This window comes from Ictalurus furcatus, chromosome 19 (genome assembly GCF_023375685.1).
Source record: "Ictalurus furcatus strain D&B chromosome 19, Billie_1.0, whole genome shotgun sequence".
Classification (NCBI taxonomy): domain Eukaryota; kingdom Metazoa; phylum Chordata; class Actinopteri; order Siluriformes; family Ictaluridae; genus Ictalurus; species Ictalurus furcatus.
Window position 1 is genome coordinate 24,963,585 of NC_071273.1, and position 10,185 is coordinate 24,973,769.

The window sequence follows — 10,185 nt, forward strand, 5'->3', positions numbered from 1 at the left end:
ATCATACCCTCATGTCATCACGTTCTACCATTATGTCATTGTGTTCCGTTACGTAATTATGTCATCACGTTGTATCACGTTCTATAACACAGTACATTTAGAGAAGAGTAAAACTGATTGTACAAACCTTCTCTATAAGACGACTCTGCACTGGAATGATCTGAGTTTCCCTGCCATGTGCTTTTCCATCGATACTCACCGTTAACCACCTAAATACACAAAAATCATTTCAGTTCCAACCGTTTCATTCTGTTAACGGGATAAAACATTCACTCTAGAGCATGACCAGTAAGGGCTTTGCTAAGATTATTTCGATATTTGTTTAAATTACGCTTGTGATCATCATAACGAAATGTCCCAGTGAGAACAGTGGTTTGAGGAGGACATGCTGTAGGAGATTCTGTACAAACAAAGCAGATTTGTATCAATTCTTTCCTCCAAGAAACATTGTCTTTCTTTTTAAATCATTATAACGTTATAGATTATAACTGAGGCAGTGGTCGCTTAGTGGGTAAGACGTTACTACCAACTGGAAGGTCGTGAGTTCGAACCCCAGCACCGCCAAGCTGCCGCTGCAGGGCCCTAGAACGAGGCCCTTAACCCTCACCTGCTCAGATGTATAAATGACATAAATGATAAGGGAGTTGGCCAAATGAGAGTAATAAACCTCAAGATTAGCACTTCTTACGACTTACTTTGTCGTAATTTCTTGTTTTTAACAATTCCTACATGAAATTGTCCTTTAGCTTTGGAAAGTCCGTATTAACGTTTTATTTTAAGTATTATTTTCATTATTTAATAAATACCTGATCACTTATTGCGATAATAAATGTGTTATTGCTTCTTTATTGTTACTCATACGTTACTAGATTATCTTGATACGTTTATTGCTACATAACTATTATTACTATTTTTGTGATAATGAAGTGTTGGAGTTTTGAAAAGACAATCAATCAATAAAAACTTTTTATTAAGTATTTTTATTAAATCTCCCTTCTCTTGTTCTATATTCTTTCTGGGGTTTTTTTGTTTAAACTATTCCTACGTATTCATCAGTTTATACCCTCTCTTAGGAGTGGCTTTACTGTAATATTTCCAAAAACATGTACCTTTTCAGATTTCTAACAATGTCCTTATTGTACAGATTGGACAGTGTTAATGAGATGTTCATAAATGATACTAAATCAGAGTTGTAGCTTTTTGTAGCAGGTGTTTGGGAATTTTGTGAGGTTCTTACGTTGTGTTCTCTGGGGTTCCTGTTAAAGGTCCCGTCCTCTGACAGCCTGTCCTGCTCATCCAGGTTGTGCAACAAGTCCTGGAGTTTTTCGATATAACTGATGGCGCTGCGTAAAATCTCCACTTTGGGAAGCCTCTGGTTCGGATTGGGCACCGTCTTCCTCTTCAGCGCGTCGAACGCTTCGTTTATCTTCTTCAGCCTCCGTCTCTCACGCAGAGTCGCCGCTTTCCGCCTGTCCGTCGGGCCCGACTTCCTCTTGCAGATTTTACAGGCCCAGATTAAACACTGTCCGTCGCAGTGCGGCTTTAAGGCCTTCGGGACGAAAACATGTTCCTCTCCGCCATCTTGGCTCGGAGACTCAGGACTCTCGTCCTCCTGATACAGTGGAGAAACTTCCGGCATGTCCAGGTGCTGCAGGGCTCCATGGTCTGCTTCCAGGTAGCGCAGATCGTTAAAAAGATACGTATTGGTCTCGAAAAGGTCCATCATGGTGCGTTCAGCCTGGATGTCCTTAACTTACTGACTGTAAGACCGTGTGTTGGCGTTTAAATAGCTCGGTGACACAAGGCGACTTAAATATAGCGCGTGAAACCCTATCCGCATGCTAGCTGTCGCAGGACATCACAGGGTTTTTTTTTTAATGGGCCTTTAAAAAATACACATTAACACCTCTAATAAAAGCCAGAACATGTCTCGAACATATAGCAGGCGATTTAAATATCGTCTTCACGGCTGATTGTAACATGCTGTACCAATAAGTGCGTCTCAGAGTGCAAGGCTGTTTAGCGTATAAGCTCAGAATCGACGTTTATGCTCAGTGCACGTTTGTTTACGCTTTTTTTTTTTTTTTTTTTTGCGGAATCAGAGAATCTGTTGGCATACAGCATCATAAATACATAAATAAAAGCAGACCCACAATCCACTCCTCTCAGATCAATAAAACACCAAGGACATGAAAAGTAATACCGAGTGACAGGGTGGTGCGATGAAACAGGAGTACTGTTACTACCATATCAGCGATTACCAACCATCACACAATATACAAACACAGTAATAAGACCGAAATGTCAGGAACATTAACATTTACCTCAGATGTGTTGGTAAATTATTGATTAAATGATTACACTTTGCTAGCATACACCTGATTAGTTGTTTTTTTTTTTATATACAAGCAACATAAAGACACCGTGACATTTACCTCAGGAGTGTTGGTAAATTAATAAGAAAATTAGAACACTTAGCAGTTAGATTTAGCACCAAACCGCTAAGACAGCTTTTTTACAGGGTCCGCCATATTGAGAACGTCAACACTGTGACACACCTTGGAGCTGCCGGAAGATTTAGACTTTTGTAGTTGTGAAATCTTGTCATAAACAATTAAACAAGAGCTCAGAAACTCTCAGAAACTTCTCAAAACCCCTCACACACACACTTCTCAGAGACCAAGATGAACGACTATCCTCATGGTAGAGAGAGAGAGAGAGAGAGAGAGAGAGAGAGAGATTGTAATCAACATTCTGAATCATGTTTTAGGTCTTAGCAAGGCCATGCTAGTCTCATCCGAACTCACAAACACCAGACCCTGTTACCTGAACACGTTCACCCCTATGAAATATGTGGAGTATTCCATGTCACAAGTCACGTGTTCAACAGGAAGTCGCGTCATCGGAATCTCCTGAAGCTTACACGAAGAAGAAAGGTGAAGAAAAGTTCTCATTTAACGACATGTTATCAATTATATTGACTGGTGATGTCACTGAAAGAAAATTCTGAATTAAAATAAATACACTCTGCATGAGTAAGTGTTTAACAAATCCTTATGTAATTGTGATATTATCATGGATGCTTGTTAGACACGTTTGTTATTCATTTAAGAGCAAAATATAGTAAAGGAACCTTGTAAAAAAGGAGATTATGCCATGTGAGAACTTTTTTTACCCATGATATGGCCACCCTGGTCTTCATTACCCATCGGCCCCATCAGAGTACTTCAGATCACATGACGTTGTCACATGTCCTGTTTTGGGTTTCCCTTTAATTAGTTTCCCTATTTAAGGTCTTTGTTTAGTTGCTAAGTGTCTGTTGTTTATAGCCTGTTGCATGTTTGGTGCCATGTGACTCTAGGTCTTGTTTCACGATCTTCTTGTTTTAACTTTGCTAAAACAAGTGCTAAAAAAGCTTCATTTTTAAGAAGACACAGAGCGTTAAACAAACCGAGGTTTGACGATGGCTAGTTTAGCCTGCTAGGGAAACCTGTGTGAACCAGGTTGTGCAAACCTCGCTCGTATCGACCAATCACAGGCTTGGTGACGTAGTGTGTTCGCATGTGGAACACGTCCAGCTGCCAAGTGCATGACATCTGCTTGCTCCACGATTACGTCATACTGTTCATAGTGGAAGATAGCAGAACATCATGAAATATTCTGAGGGCTTTAATCACAGGCTCGAACTGGCTCAAGCTTCACCTCCGCAGAAATACACTGCCTTTTCTGAAACATCACTGATTCAAAAGCACTTATACTGTAACACGTGTAACACTCGTGTCCTTTCCTTCACCCCAACACTGTACATTACATCTGAGTTATAAATACACACAACAATACCTCAGCCAGACACACACACACACACACACACACACACACACAAGTCTTACTATCCTTGTGAGGACCTTGCATTGACATAATAATTACTCTAGCTACATAAAAACTTAAACCTTACCTTTCTGTTACTAGACGGAAATGTTTCAGCTCTTTAATGAGTGTGTGATTATAATGAGTGTGTGTTAGTGTGTGATTATAGTGAGTGTGTGTTAGTGTGTGATTATAGTGAGTGTGTGTTAGTGTGTGATTATAATGAGTGTGTGTTAGTGTGTGATTATAATGAGTGTGTGATTATAGTGAGTGTGTGATTATAGTGAGTGTGTGTTAGTGTGTGATTATAGTGAGTGTGTGTTAGTGTGTGATTATAGTGAGTGTGTGTTAGTGTGTGATTATAGTGAGTGTGTGTTAGTGTGTGATTATAGTGAGTGTGTGTTAATGTGTGATTATAGTGAGTGTGTGTTAGTGTGTGATTATAGTGAGTGTGTGTTAGTGTGTGATTATAATGAGTGTGTGATTATAGTGAGTGTGTGATTATAGTGTGTGTGTGTTAGTGTGTGATTATAGCGAGTGTGTGTTAGTGTGTGATTATAGTGAGTGTGTGTGTTAGTGTGTGATTATAGTGAGTGTGTGTTAGTGTGTGATTATAATGAGTGTGTGTTAGTGTGTGATTATAGTGAGTGTGTGTTAGTGTGTGATTATAGTGAGTGTGCGTTAGTGTGTGATTATAATGAGTGTGTGTTAGTGTGTGATTATAGTGAGTGTGTGTTAGTGTGTGATTATAGTGAGTGTGTGTTAGTGTGTGATTATAGTGAGTGTGTGATTATAGTGAGTGTGCGTTAGTGTGTGATTATAGTGAGTGTGTGTTAGTGTGTGATTATAGTGAGTGTGTGTTAGTGTGTGATTATAGTGAGTGTGTGATTATAGTGAGTGTGTGATTATAGTGAGTGTGCGTTAGTGTGTGATTATAGTGAGTGTGTGTTAGTGTGTGATTATAGTGAGTGTGTGTTAGTGTGTGATTATAGTGAGTGTGTGATTATAGTGAGTGTGCGTTAGTGTGTGATTATAGTGAGTGTGTGTTAGTGTGTGATTATAGTGAGTGTGTGTTAGTGTGTGATTATAGTGAGTGTGTGATTATAGTGAGTGTGCGTTAGTGTGTGATTATAGTGAGTGTGTGTTAGTGTGTGATTATAGTGAGTGTGTGTTAGTGTGTGATTATAGTGAGTGTGTGTGATTATAGTGAGTGTGTGTTAGTGTGTGATTATAGTGAGTGTGTGTTAGTGTGTGATTATAATGAGTGTGTGTTAGTGTGTGATTATAGTGAGTGTGTGTTAGTGTGTGATTATAGTGAGTGTGTGTTAGTGTGTGATTATAATGAGTGTGTGTTAGTGTGTGATTATAGTGAGTGTGTGTTAGTGTGTGATTATAGTGAGTGTGTGTTAGTGTGTGATTATAGTGAGTGTGTGATTATAGTGAGTGTGCGTTAGTGTGTGATTATAGTGAGTGTGTGTTAGTGTGTGATTATAGTGAGTGTGTGTTAGTGTGTGATTATAGTGAGTGTGTGATTATAGTGAGTGTGTGATTATAGTGAGTGTGTGTTAGTGTGTGATTATAGTGAGTGTGTGATTATAGTGAGTGTGTGTTAGTGTGTGATTATAGTGAGTGTGTGTTAGTGTGTGATTATAGTGAGTGTGTGTTAGTGTGTGATTATAGTGAGTGTGTGATTATAGTGAGTGTGTGATTATAGTGAGTGTGTGTTAGTGTGTGATTATAGTGAGTGTGTGATTATAGTGAGTGTGTGTTAGTGTGTGATTATAGTGAGTGTGTGTTAGTGTGTGATTATAGTGAGTGTGTGATTATAGTGAGTGTGCGTTAGTGTGTGATTATAGTGAGTGTGTGTTAGTGTGTGATTATAGTGAGTGTGTGTTAGTGTGTGATTATAGTGAGTGTGTGATTATAGTGAGTGTGCGTTAGTGTGTGATTATAGTGAGTGTGTGTTAGTGTGTGATTATAGTGAGTGTGTGTTAGTGTGTGATTATAGTGAGTGTGTGTGATTATAGTGAGTGTGTGTTAGTGTGTGATTATAGTGAGTGTGTGTTAGTGTGTGATTATAATGAGTGTGTGTTAGTGTGTGATTATAGTGAGTGTGTGATTATAGTGAGTGTGTGATTATAGTGAGTGTGCGTTAGTGTGTGATTATAGTGAGTGTGTGATTATAGTGAGTGTGTGTTAGTGTGTGATTATAGTGAGTGTGTGATTATAGTGAGTGTGTGATTATAGTGAGTGTGTGTTAGTGTGTGATTATAGTGAGTGTGTGATTATAGTGAGTGTGTGATTATAGTGAGTGTGCGTTAGTGTGTGATTATAGTGAGTGTGTGTTAGTGTGTGATTATAATGAGTGTGTGTTAATGTATGATTATAGTGAGTGTGTGTTAGTGTGTGATTATAGTGAGTGTGTTAGTGTGTGATTATAATGAGTGTGTGTTAGTGTGTGATTATAGTGAGTGTGTGTTAGTGTGTGATTATAGTGAGTGTGTGTTAGTGTGTGATTATAGTGAGTGTGTGTTAGTGTGTGATTATAGTGAGTGTGTGTGATTATAGTGAGTGTGTGTTAGTGTGTGATTATAGTGAGTGTGTGTTAGTGTGTGATTATAATGAGTGTGTGTTAGTGTGTGATTATAGTGAGTGTGTGATTATAGTGAGTGTGTGATTATAGTGAGTGTGCGTTAGTGTGTGATTATAGTGAGTGTGTGATTATAGTGAGTGTGTGTTAGTGTGTGATTATAGTGAGTGTGTGATTATAGTGAGTGTGTGATTATAGTGAGTGTGTGTTAGTGTGTGATTATAGTGAGTGTGTGATTATAGTGAGTGTGTGATTATAGTGAGTGTGCGTTAGTGTGTGATTATAGTGAGTGTGTGTTAGTGTGTGATTATAATGAGTGTGTGTTAATGTATGATTATAGTGAGTGTGTGTTAGTGTGTGATTATAGTGAGTGTGTTAGTGTGTGATTATAATGAGTGTGTGTTAGTGTGTGATTATAGTGAGTGTGTGTTAGTGTGTGATTATAGTGAGTGTGTGTTAGTGTGTGATTATAATGAGTGTGTGTTAGTGTGTGATTATAGTGAGTGTGTGTTAGTGTGTGATTATAGTGAGTGTGTGTTAGGACTGTAACAAGAAGTACCGCAGGAACCTCGGTCGTGTGTTCACACACAGCTATGCCTGATGTAGACATTCTTACATGAGTAAAGGGTTCAGATTAGTCAAGCTCGACATTTCACACGTGTTGAACAACCTCGTTTCCACTTCATCCCAGCACTGCTGGTGCCAACCAGTGTTTTACTCCTAAGGCCACTTGACCTCCGACCTTTAGGCGTCAGGAGTTCACATCCCAGGCGTTCGAGTCGGAGTACAATTCCAGGTGTGGAGTTGATGAAATATACGACGTGTCCGTCACGCCCAGTGGAACTTCCTCCAAACACGGCCGATGAGGATGTAGATTTGGGAAAGATGCGCGCTTAACCCCGAGGGTCATGCTGTAGAGTGTGAACAGGGCGCAGGGTTCATGTTCACCAGAGCTTAGTTACTGAAGTGTGTGTGTGTGTGTGTGTGAGTGTGTGTGTGTGTGTGTGTGTGTGTGTGTGTGAGTGTGTGTGTGTTAATGTTCATATAGTTTCTTTATATAATCATAAGCAAACATCTTAATCCAGATTTCACCAAACCAGTCTGGTGTATCTGGTTACGTTTAGATGATTTGGTTATAATCATAAGTGTGGTTGATATCTGACACAAGTCTGAACTATGAACAAAACAAGCGCGATTGTAGCTAGAAGACTTTTATAATAAAAAAATGACACGTTTCAAAGTTAAGATAAGTCCTTAGTGTAGTGATACTCTCCTTCCTCTGTTCTTCTGATGATTACACTGTATACTCAGGGCCATGTACATATCATATATTTGCTTTTATAACAGTCGTTTTATAAATGACTTTTTTGTGTAAATTTGTGGGGTTGTTTTTGTACATTGGTTTGTTTAAATTGGTGAGTTTTATTTGTAAATTTATTGGGTTTTTTTTGTAAATGTGTTGTTTTTTATTGAAAATTTGTTGTTGTTGTTGTTTTATTTAAATCAGGGTTTTTTTGTAAATTTGTTGTATTTTGTAATTTTTTAGGTATTTGTTATTTTTTGAAAATTAGTTGATTTTTTTCTAAATACATTTGTTTGTTTTTTTGCAAATCTTTAATTTTATTGTAAATTCATTGTTTTTTGTAAAATTTTGTTGTTTTTTATTGTTCAAAGTACAATAAAAGTTGTTTTTTTATTGTTCATTGTTTTTATTGTTTTAAGTTCATTGTTTCCTGTAAATTTGTTGTTTTTTATGGTAAGTTCATAGTTTTTTGTAAATTTATTGTTTTTTGTAAATTTTGTTGTTTATTGTAAGTTTGTAAATGTTTAATTTTTGGGTAAATTTGTTGGGGTGATTGTAAATGTGTTTTCTATTTAAATTTGTTGCTTTTTGTCAATTTGTGAGGTTTTCGTATATTAGTGTACATTAGTGTGAATTTGTGTGTGTGTGTGTGTGTGTGTGTGTGTGCGCGTGTGTTTTTGTGTTTTTGATTTCTTGATACTTGGCATGACGCGATTCCTTATATATGATTTATTACTAATCTGAGATAAATAAACACGGCTCTCTTCTGGAGAATGAAGTTATTCTTGTGTGTGTGTCCGGTCCTCGGGGATCTCTCGGCTCTCTGCCCCAGGCTCGGTGTTATTATCAGTGGAAACAGTGGCCTGGTATAATGTTACTCTGAGGGTTAGTGAGATCTCTAAGTCTGAGATTTCTGCCTCTACTGCTCGCTGAGGTCTAAGCCTACATAAACACTGCACTCCAACCCCAGGCTTCACTTCAGCTCCATCTCAATACCGTCATCTCCCCTTCGGAGGTTAAAACTTCAGACCGACGGCCCCCCACTGCCCCCACTGCCCCCACCCTCCTTCTCTATAGTGCAGAAAGGAGCAGAGCGCTAATGCTAAGCAAACAGACAACATCTCTCGCTGTCATCACAGGTCAGAGACGAAAGAGTTTGAGTTTCAAAGCTGCTCGGAGGGGGAGGATGATGATCTTAATGAGGATGATGATGATGATGATGATGATGATAAAGGCGTCAGAGCTCTCCTGGGTGCTGTGTGTGATTTCAGGGCTTTGTGTCCAAGGCATGACGGCTGAGCTGTGTCCATTAGCGCTAGCATTAACTGGCCGCTCGCTAATTATGACCTCGGAGCAGATCAGAGACTCAGTGAGGTCGCACAGCTTCTCTCTACATTCTCATAGCAACAGAACTGTAAAGTGTAAGTCTAACATCTCTTCAGTGAAGTGAACGTTTTGGAGTCACATTGACATTTACCTCCATTCTGTTCAGAGATGGAAAACGTCTCAGATCCACACGCTAAAAGTATTTATTGTAAAGATCTACACAACATGCACGCATCAACACTACAAACTATTTCATTTCATCTAAAGGAATTTAAAAAAAAAAAAACATCTGTATTTTCTTTCCTTTAATGTGCGATGGCAAAGCAATAAAATGGTGATTTTGCTTAGAATTTTAATAACATTATTTTATTGTTTGAATATTATCCATCCAAAACTTCTTCATAAAAACGATGATTACTGATGTAAACATTTTATTTTTATACTTTTATCCCGACCTTGTTACGTTAACATAGTTAACGATGTTGTTGTTTTTTTCAGTGTGCGTGGTTAAACCTCCACGTTAAATATCGTCGGCTGTTGGAATATTAATTACTTCCTAAAACACAATATTGCGTTGTTCATGTTTAAATGTGTATTTAATTAAACGATGGCATTCTGTTCGCTCGGGACGTGACGTTTCTCAGCTTTTCTTTTTTATTTATTTTATAAGCGACGTCGTATCTGCGCTTATACACGCGAATAGCGTTTCTGTTCATTGTAATTTTATTACTTTATTATTGTTGTGTGTTGCAAAGAGTTTGCTATCGGGCGTGTGATCACAATAAAACGACAACAAAATCCGAGTTAAAGTCCTTTTGCTAATATGGAAAAGTTGTATCATATGCAAATGAGTGCATATTTAATGACTGCCTCATTTGCATATTCTACACACATGCATACACTCGAAATGAAAACTGCGATACTTTTAACAGGTGTATATTGCATGTGTACTGTATGAGTAAAGTTTAAAAAGTTAAGGGTACACATAAGACTTAAAGAGTTTTAAAGTCTTTTTTGTCCTTTTCTCACTACATTTCAGTAAAAAAAAAAAAAAAAAAAAACCTCCACTCCTCGGTCCTCAGTTTACAGTTTAATACCT

The 10,185-nt window shown here is 38.0% G+C and overlaps 1 protein-coding gene across 1 annotated transcript in view; it reads right to left on the reverse strand.

Annotated features, from left to right (window-relative positions):
- The window catches only part of myf6 (myogenic factor 6), a 6,199-nt gene extending 4,382 nt beyond the window's left edge, over window positions 1-1,817 (reverse strand). The window contains exons 1-2 of the mRNA XM_053650777.1: window positions 1,238-1,817; window positions 128-209 (exon numbers count right to left, since the gene is read on the reverse strand). Of these exons, the coding sequence (XP_053506752.1) occupies window positions 128-209; window positions 1,238-1,726 (571 nt within the window). The 5' untranslated portion in view covers window positions 1,727-1,817. The remainder of the gene's footprint in view (window positions 1-127; window positions 210-1,237) is intronic.
- Between the last annotated feature and the right edge of the window lie 8,368 nt (window positions 1,818-10,185).